At 50.9% G+C, this 27,022-nt stretch overlaps 1 protein-coding gene across 1 annotated transcript; it reads right to left on the minus strand.

Moving 5' to 3' along the window:
* Window positions 1–109: 109 nt before the first annotated feature.
* Window positions 110–25,865, minus strand: LOC101966570 (sodium/potassium-transporting ATPase subunit alpha-2). Its single transcript, XM_005339375.4, has 23 exons — window positions 25,709–25,865; window positions 20,954–21,058; window positions 20,712–20,771; window positions 18,658–18,861; window positions 17,857–17,970; window positions 17,472–17,606; window positions 16,659–16,776; window positions 14,490–14,758; window positions 13,488–13,686; window positions 13,012–13,121; window positions 12,696–12,830; window positions 11,635–11,824; window positions 11,324–11,499; window positions 8,721–8,857; window positions 7,843–7,993; window positions 7,580–7,748; window positions 7,209–7,363; window positions 6,876–6,999; window positions 6,380–6,525; window positions 6,039–6,169; window positions 3,091–3,192; window positions 2,873–2,964; window positions 110–1,925 (listed from the first exon to the last, which is right to left on the minus strand). Exons 1-23 carry the CDS (start codon window positions 25,718–25,720, stop codon window positions 1,897–1,899), a joined length of 3,063 nt encoding a protein of 1,020 aa, XP_005339432.1. The 5' UTR covers window positions 25,721–25,865; the 3' UTR covers window positions 110–1,896.
* Window positions 25,866–27,022: the final 1,157 nt, after the last annotated feature.

The following is a 27,022-nucleotide window of genomic DNA, read 5'->3' on the forward strand; positions in this document are numbered from 1 at the left end:
TTAGCCCATGCATTTGCTACTTCTAAATGGATGTTCTTAAAGTGCCTGAAAAGTATTGTTTTAGGGAGAGTAAATATGCCACTCCTAGCAATATTATTGATGCTCTTAATTTACTAAACAAAATGCCGTATTTATTGATTGTGCAAGATGAACTTTTGTCCACAGTCAATAATTTCAAATTAATCAGACCCAGATAAATATGGTTTCCCATTCAGATTTCCAAGCCCAAGGCCATGACTCACTTATTTCAAGGTGCTTCTGATAAAACAAACTTCCAGTGCAATGAAATGGCAGCCGTTGGCAGTCTGTTTACAGGCCTGACCTAATGTTTGTCTTTTGTGCTTCCTCCCTTTCTGCCTTAGGCCGCTCATTTCCCCTAGGCATCTCTCTCTCTCTTTTGCGTGGCTCAGGTAGGTGACCCTGTGCATTCCCAATGCCTTCTGAGCCAGGCTTAGAGAAGGGGCAGAGGTGCCTGCAGAGCAAAAATGTTAAATGGGGAGGGAGTAAAGAAAAACTCTACCATAGAAACATTGAAACCAACTCCCTGTCTCCAGGGCAGTGGGCCCAGTGATCATCAGTGTGAAGGGCGCTTGCCTGGGAGGAGTGTCCCTGCCAACCAAGAGGTCAAAGGCAAGTTTCTTAATATTTTCCCTCTTGATGTCCAAAGGTTCTGGCCATGTCATGAACTATGCTGATTCTGTGTGTCCCCGAAAGACAGGAATGTTCTGGGAACTTGTCCACCCCAATTCCAGCCACTGGCCAGGGAATGCCTCTTCCAGGGCTGGCTTGGCAGGGCCAGGGATGACATGGTTTCATCAGGACGGGCAGAAGGGGCAGAGAGTGGAAAGGCTGGGAGAGAACTGGCAGCTGTCTGTGGTCTCAGAGCACAAGCCGTGACCAGAAACTTAGGGGGGATATCGCTGTGTGTGTGTGTGTGTGTGTGTGTGTGTGTGTGTGTGTGTGTGTGAAACAGCTGGAGTTTCTGTGACATCTGGGCCTGCTGGACTGAGAAGACCACTAGCCAAGAGCCAGTAGGACACACAGTGGCACACAGCGTGGCATCCTCGGAGCTCCTCAGTTTGCCTCCTGGTCCTGCTTCTGCTGCTACTCTGAGGAGCTGTGAATTTGGTCTGCTGGCGGGGTATTCTGGAAGGTCAGGACACAGACCTGGAGCCCACCTGTCTACCTGAGGACTCAAGACACATCAAACAGCTGCCGTTGGTGCTCTCCTCTTCTGCCCCTCTTCCTTCGCTACCTTTCTCCTCTGGCCAGGACCCTAGTCTCCCTCTTGCCCACCCAGGTTCCTAACTAGTCCTGGGGACCAGGCTCAACCTCTCCAACCAGCTTCTCTGTATGGCCTCAGGCTCTTGTGCTCACAGGAGGAGACTTTGATTTCAAGAGCTGAGAGAAAGCAGGGGAAGAGAGCAGGAAAGATGTGAAGGAGGGCGAAAGTGGGGGGATGGGCGAGGCTGGAGCCATCAATGGACCCAGGAAAACCTGAGAGGGTTTCCTCCTCTCGATTAGACAGCCCCCTGCCCTTGGATGTTGATCTGTTAGAGTAGGAGGTGGGAGTGAAGGGACAGGGCACCAGGAGGGCTGGGGCAGCCTCAATTCCTTGGGACAAAATAGACAACATGGTGGAAGGGAACGAGAAAGTACCTGGGGAGGGGACACTGACATGCAGTGTCTCGTCCACATGTTCACAGTCAGGTCTATGGAGCAGTCACCCTAGGCTTACCTACCTACCCCGCCAACTGAGGCTACTAAGTTGTCTCATTTTCTCTTCTCAAATCCCCCAAATACCACCCCAGTTTTTTCCATCCGTCCCCATCACCATCTCTGCAACACCTCCGAAGCACCCCATCTCTCCTGGGCCTGGTTCTTCTTCCAGTGGGCTTAGTAGTACGTCTCCTTCTCCACCCAGCCTGTTGGAGACAGTGGGGTGAGGGTTGCTGTCAGTTCAGAGGGAAGTTAGAGATCAACTGCCTAAGGGCAGGAGGAGGCAGGGCGAAGGAGAATTTGCCTGCAGGGGAGACTTGCATTTAACCCACTGGTGGGTCACACCGCAAATTCCAGCTGGGCTGTTCAGGGAGCAGGTAAGTCAGAAGTAGCTGCCCCCTGGAGCTGTGAGCAAGTCTGTCATGGGATCGACAGTTCTTCTGATTTTTATGAAGTCAGAAATTCAGATTTCATGTCAAAGTCCCTAAGTTTATATATATATATATATATATATATATGAACAATTTTAAAACCACACACACACACACACACACACACACACACGCACACATACACACACACACACACGCACGCATACACACACGCACGCACGCACGCACGCCGTACTGGACACATGAAACCAAACACTATCCATGAACTGTAGGTCATTCATTTTTAACTTAATAAGCCATCAAAAATGCCCATAAAAATTCTCAACTTGTTGGTTGATGCCTGGGTATTCAGAGACCTAGTTTCCAGCGCCAGTTCTGCTATTCCCTGCTTTATCACCCTAAACAAATTCACCTCTGTGTCTCCTCTCTTTGTAAAATATGGAGGTGAATAGGTGACCTCAAAGGGCCCCTCTGATTCTGATGTTCTGTGATTCCAGGTGGAAGGTGGGAGTCTCAGAGACAGATGGGGAATTAGGCAGAATGCGTTAGGTGGGATGTAGAATCCCAGAGGTCAGGGAGTGGGGGGGTTCCATAGAGTCAGGGCTTCTGAGACCTGGGACCCCAGGATCTGGGGGCTCCGAGGAGCAGAAGCAGGGATCTTGGTGGGGTGGAGTCTGGGTGCATAGCCCTGGAAAGAGGAGACCAACCCATAGTGGGGGACGGCTATGCTGGGGGCCCAGGTGGGGCATGTGGGTACTTACCCCCAGGATATCTCCGCAGGATGAGCTTTCGGACCTCATCGTAGATGAAGATGAGGAGACTGTAGGGGAAGGCACAGAACCACCAAGTGACCCTGAAACAACAGAGGAGAGTGTCGGGAGCATCAGGGTTGGCAAGGTGTCACACAGAGTAGGATTCAAGTAGATTCTAAATCTGGAGGGGCCCAGTCCTCCTTCAGGCCTCCCAAAGAGACACTTACTTGAGCGGGTACATGCGGAGAGCAACCCCCATTCCTGGGCAGTAAGACAGAAAGGCAGCTAGTGCAGTCTCCTCCAGGAGCCCAAAAATCAGGATTTTGTTCCTGAAAAGGCAAAGAAAGGAGCTTAAGAAGCATTTTTTTAGAAATACTTTTTTAGTTGTAGATGGACTCAATACTTTTATTTTATTCATTTATTCTTCTGTGGTGCTGAGGATGGAACCCAGTGCCTCACACATGCCAGATGAGTGCGCTACTGAGCTACAGCCCCAGCCTGCAGAAGGGAGAGACCCAAGGATACCCCTGGGGATGGAAGAGGAGAGGAGAAATGTAATGGAAGGGCTATAAATGACAGCTTCCTGTGTCCCCTTCAAAATCCTCATGCTTTATAAAACCAAAGAAAGATTTTCTCTTCTCCAGGTGTGGTGGCAAACGCCTGGCTGAGGCAAGAGGATTGAAAGTTCTAGGTCAGCCTCAACAACTTAGTGAGATCCTGCCTCAAAATGAACAACAACAACAATATATACATTTTTTTTCTTTTTCTGCTTACTGAGTTGACCTGCACTGGTTGTCTATCACACACTTATTCCTTCATTAAATAATTGTTTCTTATATGCTGGATGACACGCTCTGTGATGCAGTGACCAACACGGGGCTGCCCTCAGGCAGTATAAGTCTTATCATTGCTCCAGGCACATGGTCTGGGAAAGTAGCAAGCTACTCCTTTGATGCGGAGCCTACGTGTGTCCTATTGGATGAAGAGGATGTTGTAGAGTCCTTAGCCCAGGGGAAGCTCATGCCCACTACATCAGGACTGAAAAGCGGGACAGAATAAGGTTTAGATGGCAGTTTCTGGAGTCACAAAGGTGGGGTCTATCCCCAGCTCTGCCACTTCCTGGCTTTGGGTGATAAACAAGGCTTAACTTCTGAGTCTCATGTTCTTTCTCTGTAAAACAGAATTTTTCACCTTTATATCATGGAACTTCTGAGGAAAATAAGAGAACACTACCTGGAAAGCTCTGGAACATAGAACGCTTGGTCATACTGTCACTCCCTCTTCTGTAGGCTCATGCACAGTACCCTTCATGGCTTGAGGACTCCCCAGCTGTGTGATCACCAAGGACTATCTTGTTTAATTCTTCCATAAACCCCACATTTTAATTAATCTTTGTCTCTTCAGTTGCATTAGTTAATAAGTAATATATTTCCCCACTGAAAACTTATTAGACTTAGTCATGGCTTCCAAGCAGAACTGGGGATTAACAAGCAATCAATGAACATCATGATATGTTTTTTACTTTTGATTGAGAACATGGTAGCAAGCCTGGTAGCCTTCTTATAGGTAAGCATTTGATAAGTTTTTTTTTTTTAAATTTTATGGTAACTGTGGATTGAACCCAGGGATGCTCTACCACTGAGCTATATCCCCAACCTTTTCTATTTTATTTTGCGGGGAGGGTCTTGCTAAGTTGTAGAGGCTGGCCTCAAACTTGTGATCCTCCTGCCTCAGTCTCCTGAATAGCTGGGATAACATGTGTATGCCACTGCATCTGGCTCGATAAACCTTTTAAAATAATGCAAACAGCATCTCTGAGGACTCCCAATGGTCTCTGGACCTAAAGTGAGGCCAAGTGCTCTGAGAGGCCAAGTGCTCTGAGGCTGCCAGGTGACTTGTTGGTAACAGTATTTCTTCTCTATACCCAGCTGGACTTTCATTTTGTTTCTTTCCCACTTGCCCCTCGGATGGGCCGGACTTGGCCAGTCTTATGGTTCACCTTCCTGTATCAGCCTGGGGCATAATAAGTTCCAAGCCCCAGGACTGTACTCAATTTCTTAGACTCTCTGGGACAAAACTCACTTGGGGAATCATGACAATTAATTACAGTAGAAGAAAATGACCATCACCAGACTGGTTCTTCGAGCATTCCTCAACACCCATCCACGCTGGCATCACAAATCATTGAGTTCTGAACAGGTGCCAGGCTCTGTGATGGATGAGAGATCTCAACGTGAACTGGGAGCCCAGAGTTTGGGCTTGGTGGGTCTTTACCAGCTGATGGCCTTAGGCCATTTAACTTTCTTGGGGCCTCTTGTCCGTTCAATGTAAGCAATAAGATCCCCTTCCTAGATCTATTGTGGAGCTAAGAGTGTGAGAAACTTTGCGTAGTGCCAGGCGTACGGTCTCACTGTGAGAAGGCCAGGGTAGGCTTTCAGGTGGACAGTGGCACCACAGGGCAAGTGCTGTACACTAGACGACTTGCTGAGTGGTGGTGGGAGCACAGAAGACCCTGGATTTAGGGCTGGGCAAAGGGGGAGGGTGGGTAGCACTCAAGTAAGAGATGGGGAAGGGAGCAGGGTATACAGGGATTACAAGGAGCATGCCTGTAGTTCCAGCTACTCAGGAGGCTGAGGCAAGAGGATCACGAGTTTGAGGCCAGCCTGGGCAATTTAGTGAGACCCTGTCTCAAAATTAAAAGGAATCAAATTATGTTATCTGCATGTATGAATACAGCAAAAATGAATCCCACTATTACATATCATTACAAGGCACCAATGAAAATAATTTTAAAAAATAAAAAGGGCAGAGAATGTGCTCAGTGGTAGAGCCCCCAGGGTTTAATTCCCAGTACCGTAAAAAGGGAGAGAGAGGGGGGAGGGCGGGGGTGAGAGAGAGAGAAACTGGAAAGGAAGGAAGGTGGAAGAGACTGTAATTTTAGGAGCAAAATCTGAACTCATTGGAAACAGTCCTATCATTCCTTCCTCGTCTTTCATCTATTTCAAATCTGGCTATGGATAATCTCTGGGTAATTGAAATTGGATGCCCCCTTGGCAGACCTGGGCCCAGGGGTTTGAGTCACGTGAGCTGGCGTTGGAAGCCTGGCCTGTGGCTTGGAGAGCGAGCCCAGCGCACTCTGCCTGGGTGGGTGGGTGCCGGTTGGGGTGGGGCTCACTTCATGCCCTGCTGGAAGACGGAGTTGCGGCGGGTCTTGCAGATGATGAGGTCAGCCCACTGCACAACCACGATGCTGGCAAAGAAGGCCGTGTGGCACGTGAACTCCACCACCTTCCGCTGCTCATAGGTCTGGGGAGGGCAGCAGAGAGAGGTGACAGTGTCAGAGGAAGGGGTGGGGCCAGAGCACGACAGGCCTCGGGCTTCACAGGGCCCTGTTAAACGCTGGCATCCAATCCACACTCTGCCCCCAGTCCCCGTGGGTCTCTGTGGCCACTCCAGCCAGGTGTTCACCACCCCGGGCCTCCGGACGTGTGCATCCCGTCACACAGCCCCACTCACCCATTCCTGGCCATAGCTGTCCTCCAGGTCGTTCATGGTTCGGTCATCCCAGTCCAGGCGGATCCCCAGCAGCCTCGATGGCAGGAATCCGTTCTCTGCCAGGATCACGAAGTAGGTGAAAAAACCACCCAGGGCCTGGATCATCCCTGTGGGTGGTGGACAAAGGGCAGGGCCTGGGTCAGAGAAGGAAGCAAGAAGGGGCCAACGCCTCAGGGCCAGAAATGAAGAACCTCGGGCTGGGGTTGGGGCTCAGTGGCCGAGCATTTGCCTGGCACATGTGAGGCACTGGGTTCCATCCTCAGCACCACATTAAAAAAAAAAAAAAGAATAAAGTTATTAAAAAAAAAAAAAAAAAAAAAGAAGAAGGAAAGAAATGGAAGTCCCTGACTCTAGGGGAGCTGGTCCCTGTCCTGGAAATTTTCTTGAGGCTCATCTCTCCTGCACACTGGAAAAAGAAGCCTTTGAGCTTCGCTCCCCAGTCCCAGGCCCGACGCACCAATCTGTCCATACGCCATGCTGATAAGCCGCTCGTTCACCAGCTTGTCTGTCTGCGGGTTCCGTGGCTGCCGCTTCATGATGTCACTCTCAGCAGCTTCATAAGCCAAGGAGATGGCAGGGACCTGAGTGGGTAGGACGGAGGGAAGGGAGGGCATTTGAAGGGATGTGGGAGATGACTCTGAGACACCATTCAGCCCACATGTATTGACACCCTATGATCCTATGGCCTGTGCCCGTCAGCCTCCTGAGAGTACCTCTCCTTCATCTGCACCGAGCCACCCACTGCGGTGACATGACTTCCTTGTCTGCCCCCTACTTCCTTTGGCCTCACCATGTCTGTGCCCAGGTCAATGCAGAGGATGGTCACGGTGCCCAGAGGGAGGGGGATGTTGGCAATGATGAACAGCAGGAAGGGGGTGATCTCAGGGATGTTGCTGGTCAGGGTGTACGCGATGGATTTCTTCAGGTTGTCAAAAATCAGGCGGCCTGTGGAGAGGTCCGGGGGGCGTCAGGGGGATGAGAGGAACCCTTCCCACCCCTATCTCCTGAGGGAGGAAGGTTTTATGTTTGAGGGCACCTAAAGCAGGCTGGGGCTGCCTTCTGGAACCCTGGGTTGACCCTTTCGTGGGGGTAAAAGGTACGAGAAGCAGAGATGCTGGCTTCAGACGTCAGGTGCTGCCCCAACACGTTCAGCCTCCTCACCCTCCTCCACGCCTGTGACGATGGAGGCAAAGTTGTCGTCCAGCAGGATCATGTCGGCCGCCTGCTTAGAGACGTCGGAGCCAGAGATGCCCATGGCGATGCCAATGTCCGCCTTCTTCAGCGCAGGGGAGTCGTTCACCCCGTCGCCTGTCACCGCCACAATGGCTCCCTGGAGAGAAGGTATGGCCGACGCTTGAGGGCCAAGTCCGTGCTGGTCTGACCCCTGACTTTCTCCTGTCCCCGTCTCCTGCCACCCCGCTCACCTGCCTCTGACACCCCTCCACGATGATGAGCTTCTGCTGGGGAGAGGTCCTGGCAAACACGATCTCCGTGTGGTCTCTGAGGATCTCATCCAGCTGCTCCGACGTCATGTCCTTGAGGTCCGAGCCGTGGACCACACATGCTTTGGCTTCTCTGGAGGGTAGGGGAAGCAGGGACTGAAAGCTTGTGCCCAAGCCAGTCCCCCTCCACCCCCTGGCCACCTCTGGGCCCCAGGCTCCTGCTAAGTTGGGCTCCCTCGTTGTTTCAATGCCCCTCTCTCTGAATGCTCAGTTCCCCCATTTCTCTCTGAGGAGGTGACACTACATCCTCATGCAGCATCACCATGGGCATAAGTCCAGTGTGCCAGGTGTGTGCTGGTCCCCTCGTGCATATCCCACTCCTGCAGTAACCCTGAGTGTAGATGCAGTGGTTTTGTTGTTGTTTTTGGTACCAGGGACTCACACATGCTAGGCAAGTGCTCTACCACTGAGCTTCACCCCCAGCCCTTTCTATTATTCATTTTGAGACAGGATCTCGCCAACTCTCCCAGGCTGGTCTTGAACTCGGAATCCTTCTGCCTCAGCCTATGAGTAGCTGGGTTACAGGCAGGTGCCACCATGCCCTGCTGGCACCCTCATTTTGTAATTGAGTAAACAGAGGTTCGGGGAGGTGAAGTGATGCCTTCAAGGTGACACAGATTGTTAGTGGAGACGTCTGGACCCACACTAAGGACTGAGGAACCAGTCACAGAGGTCAGAGGTCAGGCCCTCATCTGAAGGTCCCAGAGATGCTGTGCACACACTCACTCCCAGGGGAACTCCAGACCTCCGTGGGAGAGGACGTGTTGATTAGGAGCAAGGGGTTCCGGCAAAGGCCTCACCTGGGGTTGACTTGACTCACGGGGATGTTGAGCCGGGCTGCAATGTCCTCCACCGTCTCATTACCCTCTGATATGATGCCCACACCTTTGGCAATGGCCTTGGCTGTGATAGGGTGATCACCAGTTACCATAATCACCTGGTGGGAAGGATAGGAAGAAAAGGACAGCATTGTTGACATTTTCACCCACTAGTCCTTTTCCAAACTCGGATAAAGACAGACAATTTCATATCTGAAGCTGGTGGGTCCCAGTGCAAATAGTGAAAGTCGGGGGCAGTGCATGGGGGAGACCATGACTCATTGCATAGTGTTCAGGGGAGCTGAGATAGTTTGTTTAAATGGGGGAAAGCGTCCACGACAGAGTGCAAGTTCAGGAGGATCCCCTGAAAGAGAAGCCTCAGTTCTTTAGGATTGTTTAGATTTTTTTCACTTTTTCTTGTTTTTTGGATCTGGGGATTGAACTCAGAGGTGTTCTACCACTGAAGTACATCCCCAGCCTTTTTTTTTTTTTTTTTTACATTTTGAGACAGTGTCTCTCTAAATTGCTCAGGGCCTTGCTAAACTGCTTTGAACTCATGGTCCTCCTGCCTCAGCTTCCCAAGCTGCTGGGATTACAGGTGTGAGCCACTGCACCCAGCCAGCCTGTTAACCGGTCTGCCCGACTTCAGCTCTCCCCCCAATCCAGTCCCTCCTGCGTCTAGTAGCCTTGAAGCCAGGCCGGTGACATCTGGGCCCTTTGTGACATACAGGATAAAGGCCAAATCTGGAATCTAAGTAAAGTTGTTCCAACTGGTCCTGATCCAACATTCCCATCTCAATCCCCAGGGCTCCTCTGCCATCTCTCCCCCAACCCTGCCCCCTCCACCTGCTCTGGTCCCCTACAATGTAGCCATGTCAGGGCACATGCTGTTCCCCGGCTCTTGCCATGACTTCCCTTCTCTGACTGCCTTACAGAACACCCTTCAGCCTTCAAGGCCCAGATCAAGTGTCATCCCCTGTGTCGAACATTGTCCAGCTCTCTGAGTTAACTTCTCCCTGATCTGACCTCCCACGGAGTCCTTGCCCAGGCCACCATGATTGAGGCTTCTGAGCCGGGAGGAGGAGCAGGGCTTCCAGACAAGCCGGCCACGCTTCACATTCTCCAATCCACCTCTTTCAGCAGTTCTATTTTGAGCAAGCTATTTAGCCACTTTGAGTTTTCATTTCTTTTTTAAATGGAGGTAATGATGTTTCCCTTAGAGACCGAGTGTTCAGGGTGAGATTCAGAGTCTACACACACACACACACACACACACAGTACCAAGTCCTCCGGTGCGATGGTTGGGAAATAACAGGGGGCGCTGGGGTTGTGGCTCAGCGGTAGAGCGCTTGCCTGGCATGCACGAGGCACTGGGTTTGATCCTCAGCACCACATAAATGTAAAATAAGGATATCACGTCCATCTAAAACTTAAGAATAAATATAAAAAAAATAGCAGGATTTGCCTTGGTTCAAATTCTCTCTCTATGACTGTCTGTGTGACCTTGGATTTGTTCCTTTCCACCTCAGTTTCCCTTTCTATGAAAAATGGAAAACACTGATGGTTACTCAGAGAGCTATTATGAAGATTAAATGAGATCGTGGAGGTTTATTGCTTATAATAGAGCTTGACTCATGTAAAAATTTAAACAACTGAATTTTTGCAGTGCTGGGGATCCAGCCTAGGGCCTTAAGCACTCTACCACTGAATCCCAGACTCAGCCCTAATTGACTGTTTTTATGAGAGTACCTGACCCATAATAGGAGCTTGATGACTAACTGTTCTGCTTGTCCTGTGATGGGCTGTAAATGCATCTGACTCCCTCGAGGGACCAGAGATTGGAGGCCAAGCCCTCCCTGAGTCTCATTCATCTTTGTATCACCAGTGCCTAGCACAGGACCTGGCACTCTGTAGATGGCCTAAGTGGCATTCATTTGGGAGCATCTGAGATGTTGAAAGAAGAAGAGCGAGTGATAGTACCAGAGTGGAGGACCAGAAAAGGGGGATGGTAAACAGCTGTCTTGGAAACAGGAAAGTGAGAAGGTGGAAGAAAGGTTTCGGTTGTTGACTCCAGCGCCTTGCACAGTGCCTGGTATACAGTTGGCAAACAAATATTTGTTGAGAAGAACAAACATAGCACGGAGGAGGGAGTGGTCCGTGAGAGGCCAGTGCAGTTGGGAACGGTATGGGGATATCTATGGGGTGACGGGCTCAGTGACTGGGGGCAGACAAGAGCCTGCTGATCCCAGTGCAGACGGTTCGAGAGTGGGCAGGAGTGGGGAAAGGCCAGACAACCAGGGCTCCAAGGGAGGGGAGCCTGCCTGTGCTTGCAATCAGGAGGGCAGTCTGTGGGACATGAGCTGTGCCAGGGAGGCAGAGGATGGCTCGGGAAACTGACCACTCCCAGCAAAGAGAGGGCAAGAGCTCCAGGCCGGGGCCTACTTCTCCCTCTGGAGGGACAGCTCCTCTGCGTCAGTGGGAAGGCGGCCCCGTGGGCTGTGTCTCTCAGCGCAGCAGCTAACTGCAGTCCCTTGACCTTGGGCAGGAGGGCGGTGAGGACAGAGGGGAGGAAGGGAAGCCGGTACCTTAATGCCTGCACTTCGGCACTTGCCCACAGCATCTGGCACAGCTGCCCGCGGGGGATCGATCATGGACATGAGCCCCACAAAGCAGAGCTTCTCCGTGGGAAAGTTCAGTTCATCTGTGTCGAATTTGAAGCCCCGAGGAAACTTTCCAGAAGGCAGATTCAGATGACAGAAACCTGGGGGTGGGCGGAAGGGAGGAGTGAGGGCCGCAGAGTAGCTGCCTGGGCACCCCCAGGGGTCCCTGCCCCAGGGACACCGCAGAGGCTTGGGAGTCCCTTTCTCAGCCCTGGGCCCCTTTTCTGCCCCCTCACCCAGCACACGCTCCCCCAGTCCTCCCAGCTCCATGTAGGCATTTTGAAAGGCGTCTTGCATCTCCTTGTCGAGAGGGATCTCCTTGCCCTGCACCAGGATGGTGGAGCACCGGTCCAGGATGCGCTCTGGGGCCCCCTTCATTACCAGCACATGGCTCTGGGGGCTGTCTTCTCGCTCGTGGATGGACAGCTGGAAAGGGGGAAGGCAGTTACAGTATGTGTCTTGGTGGGCTCCACTGCCCAGCACAGGACTTGGTTCAGAGCAGTGAGCTCTGGTAAGGAAATCTCCTTTAAAAAATCCAATCAAAGAGTGTCCACACAGGGAGAATCTCTGTGTGTAAAAAAGGATGCTTATAGTCCCAACTCTTGTGATCTGAGAGTTGCTTCCATAGGACAGTCATTCATTCAACAAATAGTTATTAAGATTAGTTAAGAAGCCAGGCATGGTGGCACACACCTGTAATCTCAGTGACTTGGGAGGCTGAGGCAGGAGGAACGTGAGTTCAAAGCCAGCCTCAGCAAATTAGCAAGGCCTTTACTCACTTAGTGAGACCCTGTCTCAATATTAAAAATCAGTTAAGACAGGCACTGTGCTAGCAGATAGATGGGCTTCATGAACACCCCCCCATCCTGCACCGGCCCAGGGGGCTTTACCTTCACGTCTCATAGACAATATAGCTGAGGCTGTTCTTGGCATGTAGCAGATGTCTAAAAACTGATGATGGCTACCATAAGGGAATTAGAGAAGCGTGCTTCAGTTAAATGGGATGGCAGAGCTGGAGGACTTTGGACATGGATGGGGAGCTATGGGAAGACGAGTTGGGAGAGTGACAGTCTGCATGTGTAAGGGATGTAGGAAGGTCTGGGGGTTAGTGGGTGATTGCAAGCAGACATGCCGTCAAGCAAGTGGTTCTGGGAGTGAGCAGGGATGAGAGGACACGACCTTCAGAGGCCTCGACCTTCAGAGGCCTCATTCATTCTTCCTATTGATCCCCTTTGGCTATAGCCACTCTCCATAATTTTTCCCTTTCTCTCCCTCTGTCCCAGAAGCCCATCCAGACCTGGTACTTGTTGGTAGAGTTGAAAGGAATCTCTGCCACCTTGGGGTTCCTGTCCCTCATCTTCCTCACTGAGCCACAAGACAGCTCAATGCACTTGAGCAGAGCTGACTCAGAAGCATCACCAGCTGTGTCCCGCTGCCAGAGAGAAGAGAATTTCGTGTCACAGTAGGGGGAGGAAGGGAGTGGAGGACTAGAGAGGAGGGCACTCAGGTCCCCAAGGCAGCCCCACAGGGTGTGGGGGGGAAAGCTGGGCACCACAGGGGGACTCTGGAGACATCCCCCCACACACCTGCTGTGTGGCTGGCTGACTCCCTACCTTGGACACAGAGATGTTCTCCTGTCCAGCCTTGAACACAGCGCGGTTACAGAGACCAGCAATCCTAGAGAGGGCTGTCCACGTCGGGGATCGTTTGTCAAAAGTGGCCCCTGGGAAGAAATGAGGGAGAATCAGTATCAGTAACTTGGCTCCCGTGTGTGTGTGTGTGTGTGTGTGTGTGTGTGTGTGTGTGTGTGTGTGTCTGCGTGTCGTCCTGGGGACTAGACCCAGGGACACTCTATCTCTGGACTGCATTCCAAGCCATCTTTTAAAATGTTGACCCAAGGTCTGGATAATTGCCAAGGCTGGTCACAAACTTGCAATTTTCTTGCCTCGGGCTCCTGAATTGCTGGGATCACAGGTGTGCACCACCATGCCTGCCTTTGCCCCCCTTTTAGAACCCGTATCTCACCCCCAGCCACCCTGCCGTTGTGACGCCCTCCATCCCCTTCCGTCCCCCAGGAGCGCCCAATCACCAGACTGATCCTCAGTGGTGTCAGCCTCATGGATCTGGTTGTCAAACCACATGTGAGCGACGGTCATGCGGTTCTGGGTGAGGGTGCCCGTCTTGTCCGAGCAGATGGTGGACGTGGAGCCCAGCGTCTCTACCGCCTCCAGGTTCTTCACCAGGCAGTTCTTCCGTGCCATGCGCTTGGCTGTCAGGGTCAAGCACACCTGATTGAGAGAGAGGAGAATTAAAAAGGGTTAAAGTTTGGAGCTATGGATGTCCATGACCTTGTCCTAGACCATGGCTCTATTCTGTCTTCCTTCCTCCTTGCAGCGAATAGTGAATGTGTTCAACTTCAGATGCGTTGAGTTGGGATCATAGGTGTATGTTAGGGTTAAGTGCCCAGCAGGGGGTTGAAGATATCAGACTGAACTCCAGAAAGGGAGTGGGGATGTGACTGCCATCCTCACAGAAGGTGCACTAGAAACTGCGGGAGGAGATGGGTTCATGCTGGGGGTACAAGGAGAAGAGCAGAAGGCTGAAGCCCGATAATCAGAGTAGGGGATGGAGGAGAAGAGAACCAGGAGAGTGACCCACAGAGGACAGGATTCTAGGAGGATGAACAGCAGTATCCATTTCAGCTGCAGAGTTACGGATGGGAGCTGAGAAAAGGTCACTGGATCTGCTTGTTAGTCATTTGTGACCTTTGAGAAAGCCTTTGCAGGCAAGTTGGCCAGGAGAGCCCCAGCCGGCAGCAGAGGGATGAGCACATGGTGAGAAAAGGTGACCATAACAAGCTCCAGAGGAGAAATCCAAGGGCCCAGATATACTCCAACTCGAGGCTTTTCAGACTCAAACTCTGAACCATGAATCTATCACATGATCTCTCAGAACAGCACCTGATATGGGACTTTAGGCACTCGATATTAACAAAAAAAATGCTGAACGCTAATAAGCACTTGTGTCTCTGTCATTTTGAGGACAGGGTCATGAGGGCTTCCCCTGGTGGTACTTCCGTCTGATTACTCACAGTCACAGTGGCCAGAAGCCCCTCGGGCACATTTGCCACGATGATGCCAATGAGGAAGATGACTGCCTCCAGCCAGCTGTAGCCCAGGATGAGGGACAACACGAAGAAGGAGACCCCCAGGAACACAGCCACCCCTGTGATGAGCTGGATGAAGTGTTCAATCTCCATGGCTATCGGTGTGCGCCCAACCTCGAGGCCTGAGGCCAGAGTGGCAATGCGGCCCATGACTGTCCGGTCACCTGTGGCGATCACCACACCCCTGGCAGTGCCTGAAACAGAGGTAGGGACGCCAGGATGATGCCTTGGGGCTTCCAGGGATGTTTCTGAGCAAAGAAAACCATGAGCTCGAGAACTCAGATCCTGGAGCCTGTTTTCAGTAGGTGGTTCCTCGCACAGGCTTACGGTCCCTGCCTAGGTCACCAATCCCAGACTTGATACAAGAGCAAATTATTTTCTCTTATATTTGGGCCCCAGGATCAGCCTTACAAATCATTCTGAAGTTCAAAGGGAGGAGATCCGATAAATAAAGTAAAACTTGCCTGCAGCATTTTAGTAAAATCAATCTTGATACTATCCAAAAGCATATTGTGAACACAAAGCACTCATTATGGATTTTTTGTGTGTGTGTGTAATCTCAAGATTTGATTTCTTGATGTTTGTTTCACGTTTCATGAATTTCTGTAAAAGGAGCTAGGTAATTATTAACTCTTATGTGATATTACAGGGATTCTTTGGGGAAAAGAAGTGTGGTATAGTGTAAAGGATATGAAAGTTGAAGTCAGCCAATTTGGGTTTGAATTCCTACCTAGAGGTTGTTTTAATAATTAAATAAGATAATGTCACGGGCTGGGGCTGTAGCTCAGGGGCAGAGTGTTTGCCTAGCATGTGTGTGGCACTGGGTTCGATCCTTAACATCACATAAAAATATAAAAATAAAAATTCTGTCCATCTATAATTACAAAAGAAATTTTTTAAAAAGATAATGCCATCATGTACCTAGGTCAGTGACTGGCACACAGTAGGCAATCAACAGCTGTCAATTCCATTCACTTCCTTTCTTCAAAGCCAGTTGCAGAATCAACAATATGAATATCTTATCAAGCATTTCCGAACAAATCAATTGTGGGAAATGTAAATTTCAGAATCTCAGCATATTAAAAATTCAGGAAATTTAATGCATGGTTATTTTTATTGTAATCCCAATTTGCTGAAGGAGGAAAACAACCCCAGGGAAACATAATATCCTGAGGAGAAATGAGTGATCGGAAGGGAAAGGTGTGGAATTTGGACACAAGGTCTCCTTTGTCCCACTTTCAGAGGCCTGCGGTCTAGTTGGGTCTCTTTTCCCCCCTGTCTCTTACTGCCTGCTCCTTCCCTGAGTCATCCTGACTCAGCTCACTGGCTTGACCACAGAGGGCACAGGTTTCAATTGTGCTTGGACCCCTGCCTTTAAGTAATGGCAGCTCCCAGAGTTCTTATTGACTTTTGCTGTCCATCTTTAGAATCCCAAACAGGGATGGGGCAGAGTGGGCAGCCTCTTCAAAGTGAGTCCTAAATGCAGCCTGAAGAGGGACCCAATGTTCATCTGAAAGCTTTCCTCAATCTCCCCCAGTCTGGAGCTCTGGTCAAAGTGAGGAGATGGAAGCCACTAGTCCACAACCACAATCAATAGAAGGCATCATTAGTTGAATCCAACGATGACTAGGAATCTGTATGCGCATGTATATGTGGTACTGAGGATTTAGCTCAGGGGTAGAGTGCCAGCCCTTTTTGTGTTTTAGTTTGAGATAGTCTTGCTAAGTTGCCAAGGTCAACCTGAAACCTGCAATCCACTTCCTCAGTCTCCCAAGTAGCCGATGCTACAGGTGCGTACCAGCATACCCAGCCATGTGCAGGTAGGTGTGGGGGGTCCTTGACCCAATACCTGAAGGCTTTGGAAACCACTTAGTGTCAGGATGGACAGGCCAGAGATTTTCCTGTGGAGTCATACTGCCCCAGCCAGTGTTCTGAGAGCACTCTGGAGGGTGCTATTTCTATAATATTCAGGGCCTCCAACTCCTCAATGCCACTTTCTATGGCAAAGTTTTTACCAAGTAAGTGACATCACAGGCCCCAGATTTGGGACTCCGTTGTGCTACGAGGAGCTCCCCTAGCAGGTCAGCTCCTTACCTTCCACGCAGTTGGTAGAGAAGAAACAGATATTGCGGGTCTCCAAGGGGTTCTCGTGGGTAAACTCAGGGGAACGGGTCTGGGGCTCTGACTCGCCTGTTAGGGACGAGTTATCCACCTGAAGAGGAAAAAGTGTGTAGTCATCAGCTGGGCAGAAGCACTCGTGTGCACGCAGCTGTCTCCTGAACCTGCTCCAACCACCCTTAATCTTCACGACAGGAGGAACAAAATTACACTTGGCCTCATCACATATTTATGGCATTACTCAGCTATGGTCCCTGCTCTGATCTGGAATCCTGGCTCTTACTGACTTCTTATGTGACTTCGGGTTATTTGCTTAACTAACAGAGCCTCCATTTACTCATCAATAAAATGGAGAATGGGAACAAAATCACTACATTGCCTACCTCCAGGGGGCACCACTAACACTATTTGTAGTCTCTGAACATGGTGTCTCCTGAGGTTTCCCAGGGCTTAACCTGTGGGGTCACATGCACCATTTTTTCATACTGCAGTCAAATAGCATGTGTGAACTTATGTAAAGAATCTGACACATAATTCGTACTCAATACATGATCACTGTAAAGGGGCAATCAAATAAATACCCAGGGTATACAGCATTCACAACACACAGAAACAAGGCAACAGTGCAAAAGAACCATCTGCCATTAGAAGGTTCAGCTGGGAGACCCAGGGGAGGAGTTGACATTAGGAATTACGTTTCCGAATTTTTAAACCTCCAAGTGGGCCACTCTCAGTTCTGTACGGTCTGCTTCTTAGATCTAACCACTTGCTCTGCTGTGACCTCCTCACCTTACAACCATGAGAAGAGATGATCCGGAGGTCAGCAGGAACACGGTCTCCACCCTTTACTTCCACCAGGTCACCCACCACCACCTCCTCCGCGTTGATCTGCATCTTCTCTCCCTCCCGGATCACGAGGGCTTGCTGAGGAGAGGCCATAGGCATCTCATGAAATGCTTGTCTCCATCCCTGCTCTCACCTCCTGATGGTCCCCTCCAACCCCACCAAGGGTGAGGAGAAGCCCCCACACTCTTGACGACAAAACTAAAGACCTAGGTCCTGGTGTAGGGAACTGGAGAGTCTTTTCTATCCTTTTCCATCACAGAGCACAAGAGTTGAGAGGGGCATAAGTTGGACCATCCCAGAACCCTTATGCCCCGGCCTTGCCATCTACCTGAGGCACCATGTTCTTGAAGGAATCCATGATCTTGGAGCTTTTGGCCTCCTGGTAATAGGAGAAGCATCCAGTGACGATGACCACAGCTGCCAACACCACACCCAGATACAGCTGATAAGGAAAGAGATTTTTTTTTTTTTTGTACTGAGGATTGAACCCAGGGGAACTTAACCACTGAGCATATACTTAGTCTTTTTTATTTATAAGACAGAGTCTCACTAAATTGCCCAGGCTGTCCTCAAATTTGCAATCTTCCTGCCTCAGCTTCCGGAGTCACGGGGATTACAGGTGTATGTCCTGCTCCTGGCAAGGAGAGGGCATTGGAGGGATCTGACCTTCTCCACCCTAGAGGGGCGACTGTCACTCAGAGTGGATACTCAATTTCATCCTATAGGAGAGCTCGGACTTCCACCTGTGCCTGGGAGTAAGAATGGCAGGGGAAAGTCTTTTCAACCTCCTTAGATATTCCGACTCCCAATCTCCTAGGATAGAAGGGGCAGGGAACATCTCAGAGAGTTCCCAGGGCTGAGATTTCTCCAGGGGTGAAGACCCAGGGAAGAGGACAAGCCCACATCCATGGGGGAGGAACAGAGAGAGGCTGCAGGATTGAGTCTGTGTGTTGGGGAGAGCGTTATAGATGCGCACTGAAGCCTCACTCCTTTATCTGCCTGAGGTTCAGGGTCAGCTACGGATCTGTGATGCGAGGCTCCTATTCCCTGCACCCTCCCCATCACTGTATTGGGGGTTTAGAGTGGGACACAGGGCCACTAGCTGGGCCAGGGGTCAAGTGCAGCTTACGTTGTCATTGGACGGTTCATCCTCCATGGCAGCCTGGATGCCATAGGCCAGGAAGCAAAGGATGGCCCCGATCCATAGCAGGATGGAGAAGCCCCCGAAAAGCTGGCGACAGAACTTGACCCACTCAGGGGTTGTGGGGGGAGGAGTGAGGGCATTGGGCCCGTCCCGAGCCAGAATGTCTTGAGCCCGCTGGTTGGTGAGGCCCTAGGGAACAAGAAAGGTGTGGAAGCATCTGGAACCAACAGGCCCTCCCCACAGCCCAACAGCTCCTTGGCAGGGAAATGATGTCCATCTGCAAAGGAAAAACCCCACCTGGTTGGAGGGGGCCGGGGAACACGAGCAGAGACCCCACAGAGGAGGTGGCATTTGTGAGGGGACTGGAGGCCTTGCAGGCTCAAGAGGATTTTGGCTGTGGCTCCACCTCTGGTTGTTTTGGGATTGAGACACATTTTGGTTAGGACCAAACATCTCCCTGGAGGCAGGCTGGAGATAAGCCCCCTGGAAGGAGACCTCATCTGGATCTTCCTCACCGCTCTCTCTCTCTTTTTTTAAGTTCCCCCTTGTTACCAAGGCTACAAAGAGGGCTATACATCACTGACCATCAGTATTACTCAACTTTCCACCGAAAACCTGGCCAGGCGCTGTTCCCCTGGTGCCAGGCTCATGGGTCAGATGCCCTTTTCTGTATTCCCATAATATAGTAATAAAATTCTGTTTGCAATTCTGTTTATTTGTTTGTTGCTGCTAAACTTTGATCAGGAATTTCTCCTTTTTTAATTTTTGGGATATACTTGTGATTGAACCCAAGTACCACTTAACCACTGAGACACATCCCCAGTTCCCCCCCGCTTTTTTGAGACGGGTTCTTGCTAAATTGCATTAGGGACTAAGCTAAGTTGTTGAAGATGGCTTTGAATTTGTGATCCTCCTGCCTCAGTCTCCCATGCTGCTAGGATTACAGGCGATTTCTTTTTATTTATCTTTGTGTCTATCATTCATTCATTCATTTACTAAATGTGTATTGAACACCTACTACATATCAGGAACTATGCAGAATCCAGCAATGGACAAGACTAGCAAAGTCCCTACCCTTGTGGAGCCTGTGATCTAGAGAGGTTATGAGCACAATAAACAAATGCATATTAATGCCAAGGAGTGCAAAGCGTGGTTGAGGAAAATAAAGTAAGGTAAAGGTATGGGGGCATGGAATTTTAAGAAGGGCAGCTGATGGCTTGGGAGGCTGTGGCAGGAAGAGCTCATGTTTAAAGCCAGCCTCAGCAACTTAGGGAGGCCCTAAGCAATTTAGGAGACCCTGTCTCAAAATAAAAATTTAAAAAAGGCTGAGATGTGACTCAGTGGTCAAGAGCCCCTGGGTTCAATACTTAATACCCCCCAAAAAAATTTAACACTTTATTATTATTATTATTTTTTTTTTTAGACCGGAGGGTCTCACTATGCTGTTCAGACTGGTCTTGAACTAAATCTCAAGTGACCCTCTGGTAGCTGGAATAACAGGTGTGCAACGATGAGGCCCAGAAGATTAACAAAACTTTAAAGATTTCAAAATGATGAACTTGACCATCTGACTGTGCCACTTCCTTGGTTATGTGACCTCGGGAAGTTACTCTCCCTCTCTGAGTTGCCTTGCTTTAGAAACCAGTCCAAAAGGGCATATTTCCATAGGGTTGTTGCAAGGATTAGAGAAATGTCACTGTGCTATGTCTGTAACAGGACTCAGCAAACTACTGTCCTAACAGGAATGGGCCACCTTACTATTCCACTCGGCTCTGTGAGAGTTTGTGTGTCACTGGTTTCTTGGGGCCAAGGAAAGAGCCCTGCCAAGAGGCCTGTGTTCTAAGGAGTCCTGGCTTCCAGGGGTCACAGGGTAAGAGCTCTGTACTGGGAAGCAGGGGTCCAGATTCTGGTTTGGACTCTGCCACCAACTAGCCACGTGAGACCATGGGCAACTCTCTTATCTCTGGGCCTGTTTCCTCACCTGTCATTATAAGAACAGTGCATTATGGTCTCAAGGTTCTCCCACTAGATCCACTCACCTTGGACAAGTCCACTTGGTATTTACGGCCCAGCTCATCTAAGGATAGCTTGTGATCATCCTGGGAAGAAAGGGAAGTGGAGTTACTTTGAGGAAGGAGGCTGAGGGAACTCGGGGCACAGGGGTAAGGTGAGGAGCGAGGGAGAGGGCCCGGAGCTTCTCTCTGGGTGCACGGGGCTATGGGGCAGTTCTCCCAGCCCAGGGCCTTCTCTGTGACCCTGCTGGCTGGGCCGTGGGCCTCACCATGGCCACCTCCTTCTTCAGTTCATCCAACTCCTTTTCTTTCTGTTTCTTCTTGCCGCCCCCATTCTCTGCAGTGGTGGCGGCAGGGGAGTACTCCCGGCCATCCTGCAGGAGGAAGGAGAGCACAGGGGGTCAGTGAATGTCTTTGCCCAACACCATAGTTACTGTATTTAGACAAGAGGAGAGATGGTCAGGGATTTGGAAGAGCAAATCTTGGGGCAGAAAAGGGGAGAAAAAGTTTGGTGGTAGAATGGTGCCGGTGGAAAGGGCAGAACCGATGAACTGAGACCAGTCTGTGATTGGACGGCCAGCATGTGCCCAGGAAATGAGAACACAGGGGTGGTGGGAGCACCGTCCATCCTGCTGGCCAGGATTTACTGGTGGGGTTAGGCAAGAGAACCAGGCCTGCCTGAGACTGGGAAAGGGACTTCTCAGGTCTCAGTGTCCCAAAGCACAATTGGGTTAAGTGGGAATTTGGTTCCACTTGTCCCAAAATATAAGAGATGGCATTTGAGAGTAAATCGAAAACTCAGATTCATGTAACTCTTAAACCTAGCCACTTCCTGGGTCATCTGTGAGATTGGATGGACGTTTTAACTACAGACTCATGAAGCCCCTATTTCCTTCTTTCTCTTCAGGGTCATTTCCAGGCCTCCAGGGTCTCACAGGAAACTTCTGGGGAGAGTGGGGGGTCCAAGAGCAGGCCATTTTAGAGGATAGGTTAGGGGGTGCTGGGTGGGGCCTGGCATTTGTGGCTAGTGCCCAAGAATAGTGGGTGGTAGAGCACTCCTGGGTTCAATCTCTAGCTCTGCAATTAATTAATTAATTAATTAGAGGCTGACTTGGGGAGTCATTTTGTTTGGGTTCACAGTTAAATTGAGTAGAAAGTCAAGGACGTTCTCACACATTCCCTGTCCCCCAGTTGTATAGCCTCCCCCACAATTGCCATCCAGCACCAAAGGGCACTTTTTTTTTTTTTTTTAGTTGTTGATGGACCTTTTATTTTATTTCTTTATTTATATGTGGTTCTGGGAATCGAACCCAGTGCCTCACAAGTACAAGGCAAGCACTCTACCGCTGAGCTACAACTCCAGTCCCCAAAGGGCACATTTTTAATCAAACAATGTCCACAACTTACATGAGAGTGCATTCTTGGGGGGGGGTATACATTCTATGAGTTTGAATGCATGTATATTCATACGTATCCACCATTGTGATGTAACAGGGAATTGGTTCACTGTCCTACATCCTACATCCTCTGTGCTCCAGAATAATGCATTTGATGTATGGGGGTGGGTACCAGGGATGGAACCCAGGGTCACTTAACCACTGAGCCATATCCCCAGGCCTTTTTAATATTTGAGACAGGGTCTCTCTAAATTGTTTTAGTGTCTCACTAAGTTGCTGAGGCTGGCTTTGAACTTGCGATCCTCCTGCCTCAGCCTCCCAAGCTGCTGGGATTACAGGTGTGCATCACCATGCCCAGCAGAATGATGCAATTTTTAACCATCAAAGAATAGTTAGGAGCAGTCCCAGGAATATGGCTGCTGCCCTGATCATAAGAGGTCACAAAACTAGCCCTTTGAGAAGCAGAAGTCTGGCCACAGGAGCAAGGTCACCTGCAGGAGGTACAGTGCAAGATGGATACCTGTTCCCAAGATGCGGTGACCTAAAAGCATATGAGCTCTTGGTGGCGTGTTGCTCAGAAGTGATCCTCTCAGAAAAAGTGACCAATAAATTATGCATTTGTCTTCATCTGAAACATCTTTGAATCCAATCCATTTCTAGCCTTCTAAGGGATGATCATATCAAGGAGACAGAAGTAGCTCAACAGAAGTGGGGAAGGACTTGGGGCTAGTTCTACTTCTCTTTTTCCTAGGTGACTTAAGAAGGTTCATTTTGGGGTGGGGAGTGGCACTGGGAGTTGAACCCAGGAGTGATCTCACCCTTTTTATTTTTTGAGACAGGATCTCACTAAATTGCTGGCCTTAGACTTGCAATCCTCCTGCCTCAGCCTCCTGAGTAGCTGGGATTACAGGTGTGTGCCACCGCCCCAGGTCAGAGGGTTCATTTAATTGGATGAATTAAAAATTTTTTGAATTTAGTAACTCTGTCTTTGGTGAGACAGGGTTGATAAAGGATGGAAACCGGGGCTGGGGCCGTAGCTCAGTGGTAGAGCGCTTGCCTTCCACGTGCAAGGCACTGGATTCGAGTCTCAGCACCACATACAAATAAATAAAAAGATACTGTGTCTAGCTACAACCTAAACAAATTTTTTAAAAAAAGGATGAAAATCAATCAAGGGACCAGAGGCAAGAAAGCAAGAAATCAGACCAGAGAATAGACAACCCCACACCCTGGAGCTTCCAGGATGGGAACAGAGCCTGGGCATGCGTCAAGGGTGGGCTGGGGTTGGGAGCCAAGGAGCAAAGACCAGAGAAATTTTAGTACATTCAGACATGAAATAAAGTAATACAAATTAGAATCAAATACATGCTTCCTAAGTCGCTCCATGCAGGGCGTCTTTTCCCTAAGCTCCCACCCCATTCTCCCACAGACCCAGAGCTTGGGACATCCCCCTCCTCCTGCCCTGGCAAAGATCTCAGGCTCCACAGCCAGGAGCCTGCGGAGATTTGGGGCCAGAGGCTACCCAGGCAAAAAAGAAAGAGGAAGCAAGGACCCCCCCCCCCCCTTCTTCCCTCTCCTCCTCCCTCCCCCAACCACAAGTCCCTCTCTCTGGGTCTTGAATGCTGAAGGAGAACAGAGAGTTCTTTTTGAGAAAGCCAGAGGCTGGGACAGAGTGGGGGCAGCTGGAAATCAGCCAGCTCTCCCCACCCCCTCCAGCCTCCATGGCAGCTGGAGCAGGCTGGGCTCCCTCCCACCAGTGTCGTCCCTTCTCCTAACTCCTACACCGTCCTTCAGGGCCACCCGGTGATGGACTGTGTTCGGCCTTGCTCTGCAGTGGAGAGGCAGGGAAAGGACAGAAACCCGAGAACAGGGTGTGGGTAGTGGGTGCTTTCCCTCTTTGGGGGTCTCCTTAAGTAGGATTCTGAGCTCTAGGGCCGAAGTCCTCCCACTTCACACCCAGCCTTTGATGCCAAAGAGACCAGGTCTTCTTCTAACTCATCTTTCTGTTGCTTTACCCGTAACTACTGGGGGTGACGGTTCAGGGGGCTGCAGGAGTCCCAGGAGAGAAGAACAGACTGGAGAAGTCAAAATCAAATAGCTTCCCCGGCAGGACTCTGAGCGAGCGGGGATGACACTGTCTAACGCAGCACAGGGTAGGGGGGTAGCTTCCTTCTTTCTACTTGAGGTTTGCCTGACTCCATCAGCCCTGGCCTCTCTTCAAAGGCTCTGCACCTCATCTGGGGACTCCCTTTCCATAGGGAGCTAGAGATGTCAAGGTTTAGCTGAAGATCCTGGGGTTGTGACCTCTTCCTCCATGAAACCCTCACCCCACCTCACCTCAGCTCCCAAGGGCGGGTTTACAGACCCACACCTGCTCCAGCCCACAGCAACGTCTATGCGCCCAAGGCTTAAAAGTTTGCACATTTCATCCGCTGAGACACAAGTACAGGTTCTCATCCTGAATATCTGCAGCACTTCAGCCTAAGAGGAACATGTGACCGTGGACACATGCACGTGCACGCACACATACGCATGCACGTACACACACACAGGCACGCACACGGCGCACATTCATGCACTGGTTCTATTTCCAGCTCCCACCCAGCTCAGGAACCCTGGTGTCAGGCTCAGAGTTTTCCCAGAAGCTCAACTCAGTGCAATAACACGTCCTTGCCTTCCTCTGCCAGGGACCCAGAAACTGGCCCACAGCTCCCCACAGGCTCCGTCTTCCTCATACCCTCCCACGGCTCTCCGTGCCCTTTCCCTCTGTGCCTTCTTTTGCCAGCGGTCCACAAAAGGAAAGCAGCCAGGCACAGTATGTAAAGGCACTGGGTCACTTTCCTCCATATGGGAATTTCATTTCCAAGAAATTCGAAGCCCTGTCCCTGCCTGCCCCACATGGTGTTAATCTTCCCCTTGGCAGAGCCGTAGCAGGAGTGGACTGGAACTGGGGCCGGAGGGGCACAGATCTCACCAGCCTTTGGGAAAATCCTCAAAGCCCATGGCCTGGAGGGGAGGACAGTGCTGCTGGGGACATCCAGAGGAGTGCAGCGTGGGGACTGGGGACACATCATTCCTCCTCCTCACACCCCTCCCAGTTGTCCCTGGCACGCAAGGCCCCTGGAGCTGGTGCTGGGAACTGCTTGGTGACTATGGGAGAGCGGGATGCTCCACTGCTCCTCTCCAACCTCAGAGGGGACCCCCGCGGTCTCGGGCTGGAACTCCCAGAGGAGTGGATGTTTTCAGAGGGAAGCAGAGGCAGGGAGATCTAACAGTGTCCGCTTTAGGCCCCCAAATGGGGTGAGAGAGGGAGACTGTCCTGAGGAAGACATGCACAGAAATGTGGGGTCGGGGTGCAGGGAGAGCTGGAGGGGTGCATGGTGGCCTCCACGGCCAGTCCTGGGAGGGAAGGGAGGGACAGAGGCAGGTTGAGAAGAGGCATTTAGGCCCCTGAATGTCAGTGTCTGGGATCTGTCCGTGTGTGTGGCTGGGAGACTCAGTTCCAAGTTCAAACTACCGCACTTGGTCAGCTTCTCGCCCCCTCCCTCCCACTCCTATTTCTCCTTCTTTCTCGGTTGCCTCCCTCACCCTCTAGAGAGTGGCCCCTGCTCTTTTGGGGATACTCACCCCACGACCCATCTTGGGGCAGAGTGGCTGAGGGGACCTAGGCTGGAGAGGTCACCAGGAAGATCCCAAGCCCACACCACCCGTCTGGGGCGGCCGGAGACCCTGGCAGACAGACAGAGACAGCCGCAGCAACAGGGTAGCTTTAAATAGGTCCCTCTCCCCCTCGCCCCCGCCTTCCCCTCCTCGAAAAAGAAACGTTTGTTGAAACAGGATCCCTGAGGACTCCTCCCCTCCCGCCCCTTTAGCAACTGGTCTGTTGATGGTCCGTTTTGTCCCCGCTGTGGAGTGCCCCCCTGGCTCCCCTCAAACCCCCACCCCCACCCTGGCCTGCGGCAGCACCAGGGAGGGAGGGGAAGGGAGGGAGCGGGGTGGGGGAATGTGCCCCTCTGGGAGCACTGAGCTCCGGGTGCCAGGATGCCAGAGGCCATGTGGTGGCCTAACCCTTCCTACTTTTCCAGGTGAGAAAACTGAGGCTTAGAGGAACTGAACAATTTGAGCTGAGAGTAAAGAACCAGAACTCAGGTCTCCCGAGTACACATCCATCCGTCCAGAAAGGGAAGCAGAGACTCTGTCCTCCACTGTAGAGGCCGCGAGGATATTGAAGCCCAGATAAAGCAAGAATTGGAACCCGAGGATGGCCCTTGCATTTGAGGCATCTGTGGGGGGGCGGGCTTGTGGAAGTCAAAGGAAAGCGGGAAGACAGGAATGGAGGGGAGAGGGTCTCCCTGAGCCCCAGACTTGCCGCTCTGAATCCCAAGTTTTCCAAGGTAATCAAGCCTCTGGGGTCAAGAGGCAGGTGAGGAGGAGCAGGCAAGGGATATGGGACCCGAGGGGCTGCCTTCCTGGAAACGGCATCCAAAAGTAGCAGGTATTTGATGACATATCTGCATTTTGCTTATGGAATGGACATGACTCTTCTTTTTTCTAAATGTCTTTATTTGTGTTTATTTATTTATTTATTTTTTACCACTGAGCTACGACTCCAGCCCCTGGACATGACTCTTCTTTCATAGCTGTTGAAGAGGTTGGCAAGTCAGCTGCGTCCTTCCCTCAAGAGGTGAAGGAAGGCAAATCCGCAGCATGCAGGATGGAAGTCAGACAGAAAGAGGCCTCCTGCAGTGAAGTATTGGTCAGTTTCTGAAGGAAGCCTTGGGGCGGATAGAGGGCCTCATCTTGGGCTGAGAGTGTTGTCTTTAACCTTATTCCAGATGGAAATGGGTAGAAGAGATGACCAAGGACGGGGCCAGCTAGTCCGGGGGGATCGTTGCTACTCACTTGAGGAAAGAGTCACAGAATGGGGAGCAAAGAGAAGGA

Source organism: Ictidomys tridecemlineatus, chromosome 11 (genome assembly GCF_052094955.1).
Source record: "Ictidomys tridecemlineatus isolate mIctTri1 chromosome 11, mIctTri1.hap1, whole genome shotgun sequence".
Classification (NCBI taxonomy): domain Eukaryota; kingdom Metazoa; phylum Chordata; class Mammalia; order Rodentia; family Sciuridae; genus Ictidomys; species Ictidomys tridecemlineatus.

What these genes read in the sequence shown, in the direction of transcription:
- LOC101966570 (XM_005339375.4), bottom strand. An exon ending in CTCTACCAACTGCGTGGAAG is followed by an intron (nt 14,759 to 16,658) that starts GTAAGGAGCTGA and finishes CCTCTGTTTCAG; the next exon opens with GCACTGCCAGGGGTGTGGTG. An exon ending in TGGAGGGGTGTCAGAGGCAG is followed by an intron (nt 7,749 to 7,842) that starts GTGAGCGGGGTG and finishes CCTTCTCTCCAG; the next exon opens with GGAGCCATTGTGGCGGTGAC.